Source organism: Colias eurytheme, chromosome 32, assembly GCF_061535395.1.
Source record: "Colias eurytheme isolate Ceu_HAF_F1 chromosome 32, ilColEury1 Martin Lab GWU primary, whole genome shotgun sequence".
Taxonomy (NCBI): domain Eukaryota; kingdom Metazoa; phylum Arthropoda; class Insecta; order Lepidoptera; family Pieridae; genus Colias; species Colias eurytheme.
In genome coordinates, this window is record NC_143011.1 from 3,262,208 (window position 1) to 3,284,651 (window position 22,444).

General features: G+C 37.5%; 1 protein-coding gene across 1 annotated transcript; it reads right to left on the bottom strand.

The window, feature by feature from the left end:
- Positions 1–16,275: 16,275 nt before the first annotated feature.
- Positions 16,276–20,172, bottom strand: LOC149895163 (uncharacterized). The gene is made up of 2 exons (XM_090119169.1): positions 18,610–20,172; positions 16,276–16,506 (listed from the first exon to the last, which is right to left on the bottom strand). Exons 1-2 carry the CDS (start codon positions 20,170–20,172, stop codon positions 16,492–16,494), a joined length of 1,578 nt encoding a protein of 525 aa, XP_089975295.1. The 3' UTR covers positions 16,276–16,491.
- Between the last annotated feature and the right edge of the window lie 2,272 nt (positions 20,173–22,444).

Genomic DNA, 22,444 nt, shown 5'->3' on the forward strand with positions numbered 1-22,444 from the left:
GGCATTTAGTTTTGAATTTTTACAGAGAATTTATTGGGTCCTTATTTAGGCAGTTCATAATACAATGTCACAGATAATTAGCGTGTGTTCAAATAAACATCTAGCGTAAGATAAATCTTTGGAATCTACATTTGGTTTTAGTACATTAGATTGCTTTAAAATTAAGAACTATCCCATCAACGTTAGGGTACGTTAAATGTTAAGATATTAAGACTTTAAAAAAAAAAACTGGAAATAATCTTAAGGTTAATAGCGCCTTTACAGTTTACATACTGTCGTCAGATAATGTCTGTTTAATTGAATAGAGAAAAGAAAAACCCATCCAGGTTTTCTGAAAGTTTTTGAAGTGAAACTTCTTTATCGGGGTTGGACAAAAATTTAGTGTAACATTTTTGCGTTACGCCGTAAGCGTGACATTTTTGCGTTACGCCGTACGCGTGACATTTTTGCGTTACGCCATACTCGTGACATTTTTAAGGTCATAAAGAAGTTTCACTTCTTACGTGTGTACTCTAGTACACGCATACATTTTTTTTCTTATCCCTATCACGCGTGATTTGATATATTTCTGTAAAGTTGCATATTGTAAATTATTTTTTGAAAAAATAAGGTCAAAAAGAAGTTTCATTTCTTACGTGTGTACACGTACGCGTAGCACACGCACACATTTTTTTTGGTTTTTAGCTTCAAATAAGTCCTAAACGTGGAGTATTCGATAGTACCTAATCGATTTACATTGTGTGCATTTAATGTAATTTCTTGATAATAGTTTTTGTGACTAGCTGCAGTTTGACATCAACTGAATACATCAATTAGGTAGTTGTACAGTAGTTGTTGAGTAGTTCATTCTTATTACGTTGAAACTAAAATTTAGCTCAGCCCTTTTGCCGTTCGATATTAGATTCACAGATGCTGCTTATAGCTGCTTATAGTATACACTTATTAATTGTTTTAAGTTGAGTTTTCAAAAGTAAACATAACGTTAAGGAATTTAGCCATATGCAAATTTGCCGATAAAAAAAAGTTTTGAAGGGTTTCTCGCGATTTTTTTTTGTAGGCAGATATTATGTTATCACATGATTACTTTAAATTCAAGTTGGTAAATATTCAGTTGAGAATAAGCTTTCACCACTTTTTGAGTGTTTTCTGCGGTTCAGTTACGAATTATTCGTTTTAAACTTTTTAAGATGTTATTTTTGTGCTGTTGTCACATTTGTTTGTTAATGATCATAACAACAAAATAAAACTGCTGTTAACATTTGAGCAAGCTGCACAGGCTAGCACAATGATAGATTTGGGAGGTATAGTTCAGTAGAGTTCTAGTTGAGTAGAGTTGTAGCATACTGATAGTTGTGTTGTCTCGTACGTTGTGAAGTAAATGTGTGTTGCGTGAAATAATATTGTGATGGTAATGTAGTTCATCGAAGGATTGTGGTGTTCTATCTGGCATGAGGTCCAGGATAGTAGATGTGTGTTCTGACCGGTCAGGAGGACCGCGGCAGTATGGTAACCCTGTAAGGTCAGTGTGGGCCGAGGCAGGATGGTAGTTATTTTGGTATCCCGAGATGAATTACCGTAGTAATGTAGTGTGAGAAATGGCGTACGGGGACGCATGATTGTCAGTATGGCTGTATAGAAGATACCTAGAGTTTTAATATTCGGTTGGATGAGTAATATTCAGTTCAGATAAGATTTCTCTTTTTTTTTAACTGTTGAGCTATTGAAATACTAAACACCAATAATCACTTTGAAAAGACAGATGTTGTTTATACAATGTTCGGGTAACTTCACTTTGTTAATATACTGAGGATGCCTGTGGGCCAAGTACCACTTGAAGTTGATTAATGTTTGAAACTTGAATTTGAGTTGAGTGATAGCGGTGAATCTTAGTTCGATTGGTCAGAGTGTGCCAGTAGTCATTTCGTAGCCGTAGTCCGTTGAAGTCGGTGTCTGCTATAAGGGGTTATGGCTGCTTATAGTAAACCGTGGATGCGCGGTATTACCGTAGTCCGTTGAAGCCGGCGTCTGCTATTAGGAGTACAGATAGCTGCTTATAGTAAACCGTGGATGCGCGGTGCGCGGGTGACGCTGGCGGAGGTTGGGTCTTGGAGAGACCATTGGAATATGGGAGTCCGTGGGACTCGGCATTCGGAGGAATGCGTGTGGAACAAACATGAGGTTTGTTGTGGGGCTTAGTGAAAAGCCAGAGTTTGCATTCGGAGGAATGCGTGTGTGTTGTTGGGCTTAGTGAAAAGCCAGAGTTGGCATTCGGTGGAATGCGTGTGTGATGATGGGCTTAGTGAAAAGCCACAGGCCTCGGATAAGATTCATGCTCTAGTTTTTTTGTGATACTTTAATAATGATCTTCTGATGACAATAGCAGTGAAAGTGGTGTTTGGTCGCTTATGCGTTACTTTCTTTTAGTAGTAATTTAATTGAAATGATCAGAATTCAATGTTTCATTATTTTAATCAAAATGGTTAATTTCAAAGGGTTGAAGTTGGAAATTATTTTAGGATATTCAAATTAAGAAAAAAAAACCTGTTTTCATATGAACTTAAATTTTGTATTATGAGATTCTTTGCTATAGGACGTTTCTTGTACAAATTTCATGATTCTGTGTTCACAAGAAATATCCTGAAGGTATTGATTCCTCGTGTCCCCTGCGAATGTCGAAAACTGCTATCTTTTGATCGACTGTTATAACTTTTCAAAGCTTAACGGGACGATGGTATGCGATATGAATTTCAAAGGTCTTGATAGATAGACTGATAGACTTACGGACAACTAAGTGATCTTAAGGATTTAGTTTTTTTCAGTTTTGTGGTTTAAAAGCCTAAAAATTAAATATCAGAGTTTAATTGTAAAAATTTATCAGGATTGGCCGAAGAGCATGTACTGTGCGAGATGTTTTCTGTGTTACAGCACCCACAAACACGAGGACGTGTTCAGCGCAGGATGGCCGTGTCGGAGACGGTCAATAGCGCGGATGTAAAACGACTCTAAGCACGAGTTCCGGGAGGTGGCAGCACAGTGAAGTTGGCGGCTTACTTCATGCTTGTACCGGGTCGAGCCCGTGAAGGCTCGCCCTCGGGACGGCACTTCACATTCGAACATCGAAGAGTTCGGATCTTCCACTACTAGGAACTGTTAACCTTTTCTTTGCTAGTGTTTAATTTAAATGTGTAACGTAACGGTTATTAAAAGTGATTGTATTTAAAGTGATTGTATTAAAATGACTGTATTGTAAAACTGACATGATTAAAAAGAGCAACTATAGAGTTTCTTGCCGGTTCTTCTCTGTAGATACTGCTTTCCGAATCGGTGGTAAATAAAGAAATGATTGAGTTTGAGGTGTTTCTTTGCTTGATTACCCAACGCAACGCCCACAGCTTGAAAATAGATTCACAATCTACATCTTGCTCCGACATCAGAATTGGGATCAAATCGAGCAAATGAGAAAACACGTGACGATAACCTCGATACGATATACGATAACCTGATTAAAAGTCAAAGCGCCGCAACCACGTGGCACTTCGATCCAGTTTCAACGGGAACAGCAAGAAGTCGGAAGCGAGCATCATCGTATCATCGAGAGCAGCGCCGTGTCATGTCGTGCACCGTGCCATCGCGTCGAGCATCCGGCTTCGAGCATCATGCGTCGAGCGTCGAGCATCATGCGTCGAGCGTCATGCGTTGCGCCATGTGGTGCATTACGCATCCATACTGAGCGCCGCGGCACCAAGCTGGGCTCCGCGACACCACGCCAGGTGTTGCACATCCACGCCAGGCACCGCAATACCACGCCGGGCGTCGCGCTACCATCACTACCATCAACACGTCGAGCCTGAGATCACCGGAACCAGAGCGACGTGTCGACGTGTCGTGCAACTATCCTTCAATCTCATACAAAACCGGTCAGTAGATAACATTCCACTTTGAGTGTACAGTAAGATAAAGAAAGTAGGTTTTCAAAATGTAGTAACTTCAAGCAACTTATTCGAAAGAAAAAGAAATTTATTGCCAAAAAAATTAGTTACAAAATTTATTTTAAAATTAATTGAGGAAAATGGTCACAGCCTCGGCAAAATGCTGCACAAAAACAGCGCTAATTTACAGGCTGTACCGAATGTAATGATTACAGATTTTGTTAAAAGTTGTAACCTACAAGACCAGTGTATAGTTTAATCTTATTGCATTACATTTAACTCAACTTATTTACGCAGTGATAAATTAACAGTACCTATTTCACTTATTCAGGGACGGGTTTACATTAGTAGGTAATTCACGTAATTTTAAAAAATACTTTGTGGCGTAAGCACTGCCATCAAGATAAATTAAGTAACGAATTGCTTTAATGTTTGTTATTTTGTGAGCTAACACTAACAAAGAAAGCACATTAATTGGTACACTGCATCCAGATCCTTCAATCGAACGTAAACAATAAACATTCACTTGTCCGTGTATCAGAACAAAAACAGTATGCGAATTACTTTCAAATTAGTTTCTTAACTACCCGCGTTAGTTTCTTGACTACCCGCATTAATTTCTTAAACTACCTGCGTTAGTTTTTTAGGCTATAACCCTTGACAAATAGCAATTAATTGCTACACAAAGACAGCCTTATTGCTATTCGATTAAAAACGAAAAGTAATGCCTTAACTAGTGCATTTGAGGTTTAAAGAAAAGCGGTACAGCCTGTAAATTAGCGCTGTTTTTGTGCAGCATTTTGCCGAGGCTGTGACCATTTTCCTCAATTAATTTTAAAATAAATTTTGTAACTAATTTTTTTGGCAATAAATTTCTTTTTCTTTCGAATAAGTTGCTTGAAGTTACTACATTTTGAAAACCTACTTTCTTTATCTTACTGTACACTCAAAGTGGAATGTTATCTACTGACCGGTTTTGTATGAGATTGAAGGATAGTTGCACGACACGTCGACACGTCGCTCTGGTTCCGGTGATCTCAGGCTCGACGTGTTGATGGTAGTGATGGTAGCGCGACGCCCGGCGTGGTATTGCGGTGCCTGGCGTGGATGTGCAACACCTGGCGTGGTGTCGCGGAGCCCAGCTTGGTGCCGCGGCGCTCAGTATGGATGCGTAATGCACCACATGGCGCAACGCATGACGCTCGACGCATGATGCTCGACGCTCGACGCATGATGCTCGAAGCCGGATGCTCGACGCGATGGCACGGTGCACGACATGACACGGCGCTGCTCTCGATGATACGATGATGCTCGCTTCCGACTTCTTGCTGTTCCCGTTGAAACTGGATCGAAGTGCCACGTGGTTGCGGCGCTTTGACTTTTAATCAGGTTATCGTATATCGTATCGAGGTTATCGTCACGTGTTTTCTCATTTGCTCGATTTGATCCCAATTCTGATGTCGGAGCAAGATGTAGATTGTGAATCTATTTTCAAGCTGTGGGCGTTGCGTTGGGTAATCGAGCAAAGAAACACCTCAAACTCAATCATTTCTTTATTTACCACCGATTCGGAAAGCAGTATCTACAGAGAAGAACCGGCAAGAAACTCTATAGTTGCTCTTTTTAATCATGTCAGTTTTACAATACAGTCATTTTAATACAATCACTTTAAATACAATCACTTTTAATAAGCTTCTGCTGTGACAAAATCGACGAACTAACAAGAACTGTTGAAGCCCAAAATAAACAAATAAAAGAGCTAGAGAAAAAATATACTAACCTCAAAAACGAAAAATCACACCTCGATCTAGAAATAAATGCATTAAAACAACACGTGCGCTATATGGAACAGCAGCGTCTGGATACCGTCATAGAAGTTGCCAACATTCCGTCTCGTCCTAATGAAGACCTTAATGACTTATGTAACAAGTTAGCTGATAACCTAAATCTAACCAAAGAAGGAATCTCCAACGTGAAGCGCCTGGAAGGAAGAAACGGACAGGATGGATGTATTTAACTGGAGTTCAAACAGGAGGAATTATGTAATATGTGGGTACGTGCTTCCAGACGCAGAGAGGTACTTGTGGGACAGGTGGTATGTGATGAAGCAGTACCAGCAGCTAAAACCAAAGTGATAGTACGCAAAGCCCTAACTAAAGCGAATAAAACCCTGCTGTGGCAAGCTAAGCAAAAATTAACACCAAATTATAAATATGTGTGGTTCCAGAATGGGAATATATTAATCCGTAAATCAGAGAATAATAAACCTATTGTGATCAGAAGCGAAACAGACATTGAAAATCTCCTCAACCAGGCAGCACCAGCACATCATCGGCGGTAATAGATATAGTATTTTATGTAGGTCACCATAGTTCAGTCGAATATCCCAAGCAATAATTTAGAACTTTTTAATTGTAGTACATATAACTCATTTTGTAAAAATGTTCCATCGTTAGCGAAATCTCAATTTAAGTTAAATTTAGTCCATATAAATGTAAGATCACTAATTAAAAATTTTTGTTATGTTTTAGAATTAATAAACAGTTCATGTTCACCAATAGATATTCTCATATTAACTGAAGTAAACATTAAAGATAATATCGCAAATATGTTCAATGTAAATGGCTATATAATGCACAAAAAGTTACGTAAGAATAAAAAAGGTGGCGGTATTATAATATACATACGGAACGTTCACGTATTTACATTCAAACATCACACTTTAAATCACTGTGAATCAATCATAGGTCATTTAACGACTAATCACAAATACGTTGCAACAATTTGTGCAATATATAGGCCACCCAACGAAAGTAAATACTTGTTCGTAAGGGAGATAAAGGATCTTTTATCTAGTAAACCTTTTAAACACTTAGATATTTTTGTTTTAGGAGACATGAACATAGATATAAAAATAAAGGGTAACATTCAAGATTTTTACATAAATAGCATGGCCGAGTGCGGTCTAACAAGTGTTATAACCGATTATACAAGAATTGAAATAAGAAACCAAATAATAACGCGTAGCGTAATCGATCACATTTTTGTAAGGACGCAATTGTTAGACCTGTACTCGGGCGCGCTCGGCACTGCAATGGCTGATCACCGTATGATCGTATTGTCGTGCATTGGACAATCATTAGCACATGTACAGGGTGACGTTAAAGTCATTCGAAAAATAGATAACAATAAACTTAATAATTTGCTTGATCATGTTAGCTGGGATGATTTTACGAATACAGAGTGTCCATATAAATTATATGATAACTTAAAAAATACCATCCAAAATTGTTATAATCAATCACAATTTGAACAAATAATTTCAACATCAAGTAAAAGAAACAAAGATCCTTGGATTACTAGCACCATAAAAACTATGTGTGAAAAAAAAGATTTATCTTTTATTGACTGGAAAAATGACCCGACTAATAAAATACTTCGATTAAAATACAATAAATTACGTAATAAAACGCGTAAATTCATAGAAAAATCAAGAAATAATTACTATCATAATCAAATTAATCAAAACTACAACAATAGTCACGCTTTATGGCAAATTTTGAATTCATTAACAGGTCGCTGCAAAAATTCAATAGACAACTGTATCTTAAAAGCATTTCATAAAAATAACATAGACATTAAAACAATTGCTAATAATTTTGCACAAGAATTTTATTATAGTATTAAAAAAATCATTCCTAAATGCAATAAGCGTCTATTATGTGAAAATGATAATTATTATCCACAAAATAAATCAATGCTACTTAAAAAAGCTAACAACAAAAAACTTAATATCAATAAAGCTCCCGGATTGGAGGATATTCCTTGAGCTCTATAATGAATGCATTAAGAATAGGGTTTGAAAAACAAAAGTTACCTGTCCTCGGTGTATTAAGAGTAAACCTCTTTGGCTTATTTGGTGTTAACACATTTTGGTCAACACTCTCCGAAACCTGATTTTGTATGACACCATCACCCTCACCACTGCATATAACAATTTCAATGTCATGGTTACTTGATGTAGGCATCAAATCTGCAGCCTTACTTATATCATCAGAAACCCTAGCAAACCCATCACCAATACCGTCACCACTAGCTCCACCATCTCCACTCATGCCACCAATATCAACACCTACTGTTTCCTTATCACCCCCAAATGGCACAGTAAATCCACTGGCAGTACTTCCTAGTAAACCAGAAACTCGGTCCAGTATGTCATCTGGGGGTATATGTATAATCAGCAGGACCACCACCAGTCTAAAAATTCAATGTAGGTAAATAGAATTAATAAGTCATTACATTCTGAAGTCCAATTAAAAACACAACTATGAACGAACACGACTAGCTAACCTTAATTTGGTTCATCCTTATTTTAGTGCTGCGTTTGCGAGAATTCTTTTTTAAATTTTCCCATTTCAAACGCAGCTGCTGAGGTGTCCTGGGACAATTCGTAGCCTGGGCATTGAACCGCTCGGTCAATCTAACCCATTCCTCGTTTTTTAGTTTGTTATTGGTGGCGTTCGTTGTTTTCGTTGTTATGATTTTACTCCCTTCTATTAATTCAAGCAAGAACTTGGATTCCTCTTTTGTAAGAGGCTTGCCTTTTACCTAGAAACAAAAAAATAAGATTTAGGCGCGAAATTGAGCGTAAGTTGGGAGCACAAAAGCGTCACCTTATGAAATAACAAAAAGGTACTTACGATTTCGCAATCCATTATTGATAATGAATAATAGGTAATTAATGACTAACTGTTATAACTTGTTTTACTTATTTATTATTTGTATGTTCGCAATATTTAAACGCATAAACGTTCACAGTTTGATAGCTGTTGTCACTTGCCACAGAACAGACCAATACACATTCCATTTTAGGTAAAGTATTTTTACTTGATATCATATTTTATGTGATAAAATATAATTCCTAGTAAAGTTTTTACACGCTTTCACAAAATTATTTGCTTTTAGTATTTTGGATATTCTTTATAATATTTTAAGACTAGTTTGTTACTATTAAACATTTAGCTAAACGTATTGCATACATCAAACATTGTGCTAGGAACGGAACGGTCAAGAGGGAAAAGATCGCCACTGATCCCGGTATCACAAAAAATTTGGATTGCAGTCATTTGTTATTGGCACGCAGATCGGAGATCAATCGAGCAACACGCATAGGTTATGTGCGATCCATAAGGCTCACGGTGGAACTGTGCTTGACGAAGAAAACCACAAATTTTTATAGACGCATACATAGATATACACTCAATATCTTATCAGAATAAATCGTGTAACTGAATACTTGCTTGCTTACCCTTATCAATTCTCGAACTTTTTAACAATTATCCAATTGAAACGGAAGCTTGTGATAAACATGACGAACATCTTAAATCATCATATTATGTATAACCAATGTATATTTGTATAACCAGTGTAATATGTATGTACATACTCGTCACGATGAGACCGATGTCGAGTCTATTAAATCATTCGTTGCGTATCGTCCTTGCAGACAAATACGGACCATTTTCAGGCTGATCGTGCGGGGTGAGGTAAGTGTTTAATTTTGGCGGGAGGTGGAGAGTGTCCGTTCTGTAGCGTTTAGCTACTATTATGTATTCTGTGACATAATATAGCAGGAAAGCAGTTACCATGTTCTTGTTTGAGGATAGATTTTCTATTTATGAAGGAAATTGCATGTAATGATATGAATAGAAAATATTTAAATTAATATAATATAATGCAGTCTTAATTACCAGGAACAGATCTTTGTTACTGCAATGTGAGATAAACAATGTTATATTTAAATAATCTATACTAATATTATAAAACTGAAGAGTTTGTTTGAACGCGCTAATCTCGGAAACTACTGGTCCGATTTGAAAAATTATTTCGGTGTTAGATAGCTCATTTATCGAGGAAGGCTATAGGTTATATATCATCACTCTACGACCAACAGGAGTGGAGTCACGGCCACGGGGCTGAAACCGCGTGGAGCAGCTAGTACTGAAATAATTAATATTTTTTATTGTCGAAGTTATCGCTCGCAACAATGAGCGCTAGGCTTGTGCCTAATGAAGTCCTGGCATTCCTGCAGTATCAGCTGGATGTCATGGATGAAGTTAGCATAGAGCAAATTTGCTGTAGCTGTTTTGGGTTTGATGGGTTACATGTTGTTAATATTATAGGGAAATTTCACGAAAAAAACCCACAAATAACTTATTTCTATTTCGTTTCAAAATCGAGAGTTAATTAAACACACTATTAAAAATACTCACACGTGATACTTCTAAATAAAGGCTCACAGATAACTTCTCTTATTTTCGTTTTGAAATCGCTCGTTTCGCTGTTCAAATTAAACTAACTCTGGTGAGCGACACCGGGCTCTTATATATTCAGAGAGCTAGGCTCTAGAATATTCGAGAAAATTTGAAAATATTTTCTCTCTCACACCTTCTAGAGTATTCTGGTCACTATCGTCCGCCATAATAAAAGGTTCTATAGCGGTAGCATTTGTACTAAAAGCGCGAAATTTTAAAACCTAAATTTTTTAAGGTTTTGAGAACTAATTTGGATAACTAAAATTATGTCGCTTTAACTCCAAAATATAAGTTAGCTAATGACGTACAAATACACAAAATTTAATAACTTTATTATAGCAACAAATTAAATTTAAGACTTTATTGAAATTTGCTCGCAACGCTTTTGGAAATGCAACCCAAACAATCGTTGTCCTGAATGAAGTTCAAATATTCGATAACAGATGGCGCCACTATGTAGGGTTGGAAAGTTCCTTATATCTTTAGAAACACGCCCTTAGATTAAAACGGGAACTTTCTAGCGTAGCGTATGTAGTAAAGGCGCGAAATTTAAAAACCTAAATTTTTTAATATTTTGAGAATTAATTTGGATAACTAAAATTATGTCGCTTTAACTCCAAAATATACGTTAAATAATGACGTATAAATACACAAAATTTAAATTTAAGATTTTATTGAAATTGGAATTTTAAATTTCGCGCCACTACTACACATGCTACAATGGCTCACAACTATGGAGACTACACACTATGTCTATTGGAGTGTAATATAGTCTCCGAAGTTCAAATATTCGATAACAGATGGCGCCACTGCACTTAATTTCCAAGTTGAAGGGTCGGAAAGTCCCTTATATCTTTAAAAACATGCCCTTTAGATTAAAACGGGAACTTTCTTGTTCGAGGGGGGATAAAGGGCTATCACACCACATAAGTCCCTTTATCGTGTCGGGACTCCTTTTTAAGTTTTATCGGCACGCACATTTTATCGACTTAGTTTTATTATATACTAGCGACCCGCCCCGGCTTCGCACGGGTGCAATGCTGATACTAAATACACTACAGAAAAACTGTGAACGTTGTATATAAAAACATAGCGGCCGGCCGGCCGGTACCGCCGCAAACGCTACGTCCCGCAATTTTTAAATCTGTAATATCTTCGAAAATATTCACTTAAATCATACGGTGTAATGTGCCATATAGATCTATATTAAATGAACAATGTATTCAAGGTATTTAATTGGTTAAGGATTAATGCTGTATTGGTGAAAATCGCTTCGAAAATTAGCTATTATTTGTCGTAAAAAGTAAATGACAAAAAAATGTTATTGTGGGTTATCCATAAGAGATAGACATATACCATCGCGGACTTTTCTGTAGACCTTTTCAATGTGTATAATACTTAGTACATTATTTTGATAAAACTCGTAGGGTTCAGCCTGCGTTTGCAATATAAGCGGAAACAATGTAATTTTTTACGACATCACATTAGAAACCTCAAAAATAACAGTACTTCTCCACTATTTAATAGATGTTATTATACATATAAACCTTCCTCTTGAATCACTCTATCTATTAAAAAAAACCGCATCAAAATCCGTTGCGTAGTTTCAAAGATTTAAGCGTACAAAGGGACATAGGGACATAGGGACACGGAAAGCGACTTTGTTTTATACTATGTAGTGATATAGATGTGTAACGTATAGTATGCTAACGTCGTGCCTATGCTATACAATTGTCTTGGACTCATGATAAGCTAACGTCGTGCCTATGTCATGTGGTTGTTTTATTTTCTATGTGTAACGTATAGTATGCTAACGTCGTGCCTATGCTATACAATTGCCTTGGACTCATGATAAGCTAACGTCGTGCCTATGTCATGTGGTTGTTTTATTTTCTATGTGTAACGTATAGTATGCTAACGTCGTGCCTATGCTATACAATTGTCTTGGACTCATGATAAGCTAACGTCGTGCCTATGTCATGTGGTCGTTTTATTTTATATGCGTAATGTATAATATGCTAACGTCGTGCCTATGTTATACATTTGTCTTGGACTCATGATATGCTAACGTCGTGCCTATGTCATGTGGTCGTTTTATTTTATATGCGTAACGTATAATATGCTAACGTCGTGCCTATGTTATACGTCATTTGTTTTGGACTCATGATATGCTAACGTCGTGCCTATGTCATATGGTCGTTTTATTTTATATGCGTAAAGTATAATACGCGAACGTTGTGCCCATGTTATACTGTCATTGGTGTCAGAGATAGCGAACGTAGTGCTTCCTCTCTGTGTATTGCGCTTACCTGTTATAAGGGGAGTGTAATGTTTATTAGTTGCTAATACCTTATCATTAATCCTTCCCAGATGCTGCCAGTATTGAAGATGAGGAGTCCACAAATGACCCAGTCGTTGTTGTTGAACCTGCATCAGGCACTTCGAGAGGAGCCTGTACTTCTCCGCATAAAACAAAGGAGAACGAGGACGTCCTCCAGTCAGGAGAGGCCGTGTTAGACAAAAACTAAAACAGCGCCAATAGAGGGGATGACAAGTGGTGGCGGATTGCAGATAAAAGCGCTAGGCGTAGTTTTATTTTGTATATTAACAAAAATATAATCAAACATTATTCTTGCAAAATTGATTCTGCAAATTCGTTTTCATTAACTACATTAAGTTTATAAAACCTTGCAAAGGTTTCGGAATGTTTAGTCCAGCCAGCAGTTTTACGTATATTATCAACGCATACACCACTAGCACAAGCAGTAGATGTTGAAGCGTGTCTTGTGCTATGTGAACTAAATATTGAAATGTTGACACCACTTTCCGATAACACGTTTTTGATCCAACGACTGATTGTGTGAGTTGTGGCGGGTTTATTAGGTTTTTTAAAAGTTAGTATTAATCTATTGTCCTCCTCATTCCTCAAATGTTTTGTGACATTGATATAATCAGAAAGTGCAGTAGCGGGACAAATACTTATATTTTCTTTAAAGTATGGAAGTATAAGAAGGGGTTGATCTCTACCCGGAGCCGAAGTTTTTATCAAGTCTGTTATGAAAATCTTAGCTCCACTGTCTGAGAAATAAATATTATTAAGATTGATAAGGGATAAAGTTTGGACCCGCTGTGCTGTACACAGCGCAAGTAAAATTACTATTTTTTTAGTCAACTGCTCCAAATTAATGTTTATATTAGGAAACCAGCTTGAGATATGGTTCAAAACTAATTGTGGGTCCCAAGAATAATTATTGTATTTAGGATTACTGGGTTTCAATTTGAATGCTCCCTTTAGGAGTCGTTTTATGCATTCATCCGACCCGATATTATTTCCTAAGATTAAAGACAAGGCAGACCTGTGCGAGTTTAAAGTACCATATGAAGCCCCTTTGTTAAACTCATTTGTTAAAAACGATATAACTGTCGCTACTGTACTTTCAAAATTGGAAATATTTCTATCTAGACAAAATTGCCACCATAGTTTATAAGTTACGTTATATTGCTTCTTAGTGTTACTGGAAAGCGATGCCAACATTAGTTCGACAGCTTCCGATGGGATGTTTCTCCGTAAGAAGGCTTCGCGGAGAGCCTCGCTGCAGCCAGCGTAAGGTGTGAGTGCAGTGGGTGCGACAGGTGACTGAAATGAGAATGCGTTAGATTCGTATCTGCTTTAAACTTGGAACCCCTACCCTTTACGAGAAAGCTCCGCCAAATGACTTCTCATTTCTTTGCTTTTAGGGGGGGGGGGGGGCAATAAATGAAATGTACAGACTATACGGCTTTTAAAATATAAGTCTGGTAAGCGAACTAAACTTTGCTGGTTTAGTTCTTGCTATATCGCTATCCGTGCCTGCTTCTCGTGTTTACGGGTGAATTAAGTTTATCAATAGTCATAAATGCAATGCTATACAGAGGATATACTGCATTTAAAACATGACAAAGTCTGGTAAGCGAACTAAACTTTGCTAGTTTAGTTCTTGCTATATCGCTGTCCGTGGCTGCCTCGCGTGTTTACGGATGAATAAAGTAATGTCCTGTCTTCGCATCCACAGCTAACTGTCCTATACTGCCATAATCTTAACACAGATTCATTCGACATAGCTCCCCACGAGCTCAGTTCTTCATTTTTGCACTCGCACAACTGTGGACAACACAAGAGCAATGCCTCCATTGGTAGCAGTTACAATCAAGGGCTAGCAAGGCAGGCTAGCCATATTACGGATGTTGGAACAACCGACTATATTTAGGGCAATTTTCTTTGTACAGTGTAACGTTTAGACTGTCGTAGCATTCCTACGGAACAAAGATGGGATCAGATCTGCATCCTTAATGAAGTTTATCGAAAGGAGATACTTTCAGACGACGATAGTATTCAAAATCCACCATATTCCTGAACATAATAATGCATAGTTAAGCTTATAATCTCTCTTGCCATTATCCTGCAGCAGAATTCCTTGGCGATAATTTGTTCTCGTTAGAACGAGCGAGGTTGTTACGATAATATGAGAAATCCTGTCAGTTAGAGACCTGAACGACGCGATAGAGTACCGCTATTTCAGTAGTAGTAGCACCTAGAAGGGTGAAGGTATTCTGGAAAGCGGAACTGAAGGCCCGGTCAGCAGCACCAGCCACCTAATAGACAGTGTTCAGTGCTGCACCACTATAATCTGCAAAATGACTCTGACGGTATGAAAATGTACCGTACACGAACGTACATTTTCAAAATATCAAATGATAAAGTTGGAATAAAAATCCTATTTGCCTCCGTCTACCCAAAAGACATACGGAGTAGCTAGTAGTAGTTGGTTGAATTAGAATCCCTTATTCACTGGAGGCACAGAATATATGGACGCCAATGTGAATTTGAATACATAAGTAATTACTTATTTCTTTATTTGAAAGAGTAAGGTGTGCAGATAGTATACCTACCAATAAATCACACAAATTTTTATATTATATAATATATTAACAATCCCAGATGAAAAGTTAATCAAATAAGAACCAAAAAGTAAATTAGATTTAGATACATTTATTTCAAAGGATTTACAATTCACTTCTAACGTTTTAGAATAATATTATAAACTTGTACACCTTGACAAAAAGTAAAAAATTGCGGGTGAGTTTATTTGAAAGAGTAGTAGTAGTAGTAAGAGTAGTAGTAGTAGAGTAGAGTATTCCGATGTAAATGTCTCGTTAAATAGTACGTGGTTAGAATTCTGGAAGTAGGATCAGAAATTTAAAGGAAAATGGTATGGAAATATTCAAGAAGATTTACAGAGAAGACCTTGGTATGATGAGCTGGATGTAACTAGTCGTGAGTTTATCATCACAATCAACAGATTAAGATTTGGCCACAATAAACCAATAAATCACTTCACACCTTGCAAGACTGAACATAATTAATAGCAATATATGCACTTTCTGTAATGAGAAGATCGGCGATATGAAATTATTATGAACCATCAACCTTATTATTTTCTTTGTTTTCATAATCTTCAACAGTCAACTGTTAAAACCATGCCAAACGCCCAAACAGCCAAAATACGCAAGTCGCAACTTGTAGGTACGCAACATTGATTTGAATTTTGACGTCTATCAAATTTATCTTCGAAGAGAGGTAACCTGCTTAGAAAGTGAAACATCGATTATAGTGAATTAATCGATACTGACTAGAAACATGTGTCGCTCGAACTTGATACACATGTCAATTTTAAAATTCATCAAGCGAATCCCTTTTAAAGTAGTATACTTTCTTTCGTAAATTTAAGGAGCAAAAAAAGGGCAAGTATAATAAAAAAACACAACGCATTTATTATTATGATGATTTTTATTCACTGCATTCGATTACTGATGTCAGATTTCGATTTCTAGAGTAACGTCTCGGGCAGTGTTGCCAATTTGGCATAATTTATGCTAAATTTAGCATATTTTTACATTGTTTAGCATTTTTATTTGTTGTCTAGCATATAGCTTATTTTTTAGCATATAAAATATTATAATTGTGAAGCAATGGAGAAAATAAAATTGCAGCGTAACGACACACTTATTTATTTTGAAAGTTTTAACAAGAATAATCCACGTTTAACAATGGCCAGCTAATATATAGGCTTATCCCCTCCGCGTGGCTGGCTGGTAGGCATGGCGGTGGCATGGCGGCTGGCAGGAGGGGATGTCAACATGGCGGCTTGGCTTGACGGAGGTGACAGGCGACGTCACGTCCGTTACCACAGAACACATATTACTGTCCGTTACACTCGGCCATCCTGAAACAGTTGTTCCCACAGGAACAACAAAAATAATTAGCTCTCTAATAAATCAATAAGATCTTCGGTTTCCATTTGCTCATCCGAACTGCTAGCACTATCAGAAACTGTAACAATACTTTTATAGGGCCTCAACGAATCTGCAGCTACTAACCCACTAAAACTCTTATACCCACGTAAACCCTATATACTTCTAATTTGGTACCTATCATTGCCCAATACTTTCGTTACGACATAAGGACCGGAATGCAAGTCGTCAAGTTTAGTGTTAACTTTGGATGCTGAACAAGTAGGTGCTTGACGCGTTAGCAATAAATCACCCTTCTTATATATGTGAGCGGATTTTCGTTTCCTATCGAAGTTACGTTTCATTCTAGCGCTCGCTTTTAGTATCCTGACATTGCACCATATAAAACCAATCCGCTACTTCGAGACGATTCACGTTCATAGTGTCTACTGGATGTCTACTTAATGCATCTACATGTTTCATTCGTTCCCCCGGCCTATACTCTACGCTTATATCGTTATCTTGTATAGAAAGCCACCACCTTGCGATACGTGGTATAATGTCACGTTTTGTAAGCGTAGCGCGGACTGCTGTACAATCAGTAACAATCTTAACCTTTTTTTCTACTACACATATACGCGAAAACGACGCAAGGATTCTACAACGGCAAGAGTTTCAAGTTCATAACTATGATACATGCTTTCCTCTTTACTTGTCACCCTACTAAAATATAAAACGGGTCGCAACGTACCATCAATCTGCTATTCCTAATTTACACACAAAGCACAGGATCGTACAAAGCTAACACAGGCTCGGAACACAAACACTTTTTTAATTGTTCGAAACTATTGTTTTGATCACTACTCCATATCCACGAAGCTTTCTTTTTAGTTAAATCGGTTAAAGGGCGGGCAATGATAGCAAAATTGTAAATAAACTTACGAAAATAACTACACAACCCGATAATTATTGACGCACACTATGAACATTGGTCGGTGTTGGAAAACGAGACAACTTTGAATCGCCCGGTTGAATACCCTTAGCCGATATTTTATGACCTGAATACGTTATTTCATTTTGCAAGAACGAAAACTTACTCAATACTCATGTTTAATTTTAAATTTTCTACTACAAGTTTGACAAGTACCGCTTGCAAAATGTCTAAGCCTGACATAACGTCATTCGAGGGTAAGAGTAAATCGTCCAGAAATGCCAAAATTTCACGTTTACCATGTTTGTTTTTATAGTAGAGCCATTTTACTGATAAACCATTCTAAACATAATAAACAATTTCTGAATTGAAGAACTGACGTCGCTATAATTTTGTGTCAATAAACCTTCTTTCTTTTTAAATACCAGAGACGTTACTCTAAAAATCGAAATCTGACATCTAGAATCGAATGCATTGATTACTTGTGAATAAAAATCATCATAAATTAATAAATTCGATTGACAAATGTTTCAAATCCGTATCAATTAATTCACTTTAATCGATGTTTTAAAGCAGGTTACCTCTCTTTGAAGATAAAATTGATAGACGTCAAATGTTGCCTATTAAATTGGCTCGACTATAACATTATTATTTTCAGTTCTACCTACAGATTCAACTATTTTATTTATCAACCGCATAAAAACGGATGGCGCGTTTCGCTAAACCGAATGGAATACGAGTGTACTCGAAATGACCCTGAGGTGTTATGAATGCAGTTGTGTGTATCTTCATTACTAACACGTAATTATTGATGATGGCCTTGAACCATATCTAAACTCGTAAAATATTTGTGGCCCGCTAATTTCGAAACCTGATCGTCTATGTTTGGCAATGGAAATCTATCTTTTACGGTAATAGCATTTAAGGCACGGTTATCAACACACATCCTGCTGTCACCGTTTTTCTTTTTGACTAAAATGACCGGAGATGCATAACTAGATTCAGACTCTTTGATAATCTCGGCATCTAATAAATCACTTTAGACTGAACTACTGCTTGTTCGCTATGCGATAATCGATAAGGCTGGCGGTAAATAGGCTGATCACTAGTAAGCTTTATTATTAGCATTATAATTGGCAAATCTATGGCAAGCAAGGGTAAGTACCTGGCTATTTGGCTGTAGTGGAGACTCCTGGCAGCTTTCAGCCCTGGTTAGGACCTCTCCCGGCGGCCACACGATAACCTCGCAGCCCATGTTGATGACTTTGATGTACCCGTCTTCACCAGTGAGCAGGGTGGATGGAAGAGAGTAGGCCACTCCCTGCAGCTCATGATGCCGAGGCGGTGTAACCGCATCGTTGCCGACCTTATTTCCGAGAACCCGCACTTGAATGATGGAAGAGCCAGGTGGAAGTCTCTCTTCGTTGACTGTGACGACTTTAAAGCGATCATGGTCTTCGATAGCCTCAATATCGCAAATGGGATTGGGATCTTGAGTACGATTAAATTCGACAAGGCCTTTGTTAACTGTCAATGTCATACCTTCGCTGTTGATGACAGGCTGGCCGATTATAAGATTAACATCGGCCATTTTGATGCTAGACAAGTAGGCGTGGCATTTCATGGTTATACCGTCAATTTCTAATTGAAATTCGACTTCTCCACGACTCGTTGAGAGTCCACCGGAGAATCCTTTTAAAATGACACTCGTCGGTTTGACATCCAATGACAATGCGTTCGATACTTGATCGTTTAAAACGTTAACTTGACTGCCGGTATCAATGTATGCTTTCACGTGGATGCCATCGACTTTAACGACCTTTTTGTATATTTCATTATAAGGGCGTAGTACATTTACTTCTTTTATGTTGTCGGTTGAGATAGATCTTCTATTTTCCGTGGCAATTGTAGAACAACGTGAAGCAATGTGTCCCTTATTTCCACATTTATAACATGTACGTGTGTCAGGTAGGCAGCAATCACGCAGTAAATGACCAGTTTTATTGCATCTCGGACACGGGTCTGTTTCGACATTGGGTGGCATTGACTTTTTATCCAGGTGAGATGGCCTACTCACCAAATTTTTATGAAACCTTGTGTCGATAGGTAAAGTACGGTAGTCGTCAAGTGCACATAAAAATCCTTCGTAAAGCTCTCCTGGCGTGTGGCATTGGAAGGCTCGAGCGTTAGGTTGTAGCGATAGTGGCAGACCACGAATGATACAGGAAACGCTGGCGCTATCGGATAACTTGCACCGGAAGCACATGGCGATTTTATCTTGATAGTATTTTGTCATCGTCTCTGTAGGTTGCTTTTTCCTTTGTAGTAATTCTTCAAGCATGTTTCCATAATCGCGATATCGAGGAAATGCTCGCAATAGCATATCCTTCCATTGTTCCCACGTGTAATCGTAGTTCTCTAGACGATTATACCACTTCTTTGCTTGACCTCGCAGCTTATCTTGTAGGTAAAATGATTTAGTTGTATCGTCCCATCCATTTATTTCCCCAATTTGGTCAATTTTACGAATCCATGCTTGTACCGTGCATTCCTCACTATCAGGGTCAAATTCGGGGATTAAAGATGCAGCACGATGGACTTTTGACTTATTTGGAGCTTGGGGGTCATCTTCCAGGTTGCGTAAAGCCTTAACTACTTCTTTTTTCAGCAGATTCTTGAGCAGCTTCCGTGCAGGCGGTGAAGAAGTACCCTCATCTTCCTCCGACATTGATTCGTCAGGAAGTCGATAAACTTGTGGCCGATGTCGTTTCATCCCGCTTCTGATTTGTGAAGCAATGGAGAAAATAAAATTGCAGCGTAACGACACACTTATTTATTTTGAAAGTTTTAACAAGAATAATCCACGTTTAACAATGGCCAGCTAATATATAGGCTTATCCCCTCCGCGTGGCTGGCTGGTAGGCATGGCGGTGGCATGGCGGCTGGCAGGAGGGGATGTCAACATGGCGGCTTGGCTTGACGGAGGTGACAGGCGACGTCACGTCCGTTACCACAGAACACATATTACTGTCCGTTACATAATATAATAAAAGTTAAACCATATGAAACCAACTACAGTTTTGCTACCTTGCATACGTAAATTTAGTCGACATTTCATGGACATGCACAACTTCCACCTTGGAATTCTGGAATGAAGTAATGGATTATAAAGACGCAGCTGGTAATAACCCTTTTGCAGATTTATCACAGCTGGCAATATCATTATTATCACTACCACATTCCAACGCGGAAATAGAACGTGTTTTTAGCCAAATGAATGTCGTCAAAACTAAGCTTCGCAACCGTTTGTCGGTAAAAACTTTAAATGCCATTTTATACATAAGATTCGACCTAAAGAGGGCAGGAAAATGCTGCTACTCTTACACAGTTCCGGATAATGTACTGCGCTCTATAGGCACCAAGGAAATATATAGTCTTGGCAATGAGGCTTCCACGTCTACGTCAACATTATCGGCTGCGGATGAAGACCAAGATATTAATATTTTATTTGATAATAACACACTCGAATAAGAGATGTTATTATTTATGATGTCATTATTTACATATTATGTGTAAATAAATGTGTTGGATATATAAAATTTTAAGTAAAATGTCGTTTTATTTGACATTAAAAATTTTTAGCAAAATATTTAGCTTAATTATAAATCCTTTAGCAAAATTTTGGCAAAATTTTAACAGCCATTTAGCAAATTTTATGTTAGTCTTGCTGGCAACACTGGTCTCGGGCACAGAACAGTAAAAACCTCGGAGCAATTAAAACAAATAGAAGTGCTATAGTGTCATAATTATTAATATGAAAACCACTGTCGCCAAACCCACACATTTAAACCGATAGCTAAACACAAGTTTGATGCTAATTTTTGTTTTTAATCAGTGTTGCCAACGTAGGCGATTTTTCGCCATTTATGCTACTCCAGGGACAATTTTTTATACTACATATTAGGTAAATAGGCATACAGCCGGTAATCAGGCCGAATACTCTGAACACAGATAATTATATAAAGTATAGGTAAATCGATGAATTTTGTGACTGCTTGAACCAAAAACGAATCACACTGGCGAATTTTTATATGGATAAATACAATTTGTACACTTAATTAAATGTTTATTTAGTTATCTCATTTCATTTCGTGTTCACAGTTTAGGCATGACTATCATCGTAATTCTTCTTCTTCTTCTTTTTTTTTCAAATGGCAACTCCTGATCCCAGATCATCGTAATTAGAATTCTTTTAATTCACGTCTACCCTCTTCAAGAGTATTTTTTTAAACACGATAATCTCATTTAATTGTTAAATCAAACAAAACTCTATTAATTAAATATGTCGCGCTTAAGTAATGAAGAATATTTTGAGGAGGAACCAAGTAAGTTGAGACAATATTTATTTTATCAAAATAGAAGCCTGTACTGCTATTAGTATTTTTTAACCTCTTATGGCTAATTTTGCTGGAGATAATGATGATGAACCGCTGCCCTACCTCAAATTCGACTAGCTACGGCCCTGTGATGAAGTCCACTTCTATGAGGGATATCATGTGCAAAAGATACTTGTAGTTTATGTTTGCTCATAAACTATTCTTTATATATAAACTAGCTACCCGCCCCGGCTTCGCACGGGTGCAATGGCGGCCGGCCGGTACCGCCGCAAACGCTACGTCCCGCAATTTTTAAAGTAAATGACAAAAGAAAGTTATTGTGGGTTATCCATAAGAGATAGACATAATATATACCATCACGGACTTTTCTGTAGACCTTTTCAATACTTAGTACATTATTTTGATAAAACTCGTAGGGTTTAGCCTGCGTTTGCAATGTAGGTAAGAGGAAAAAATGTAATTATTTACGGCATCACATTAGAAACCTCAAAAATAACAGTACTTCTCCACTATTTAATTTAATTATTATACATATACACCTTCCTCTTGAATCACTCTATCTATTAAAAAAACCGCATCAAAATCCGTTGCGTAGTTTCAAAG

What these genes read in the sequence shown, in the direction of transcription:
- LOC149895163 (XM_090119169.1), bottom strand. Translation starts at nt 20,172, where the DNA reads ATGTCGGAGGAAGATGAGGGTACTTCTTCACCGCCTGCACGGAAGCTG.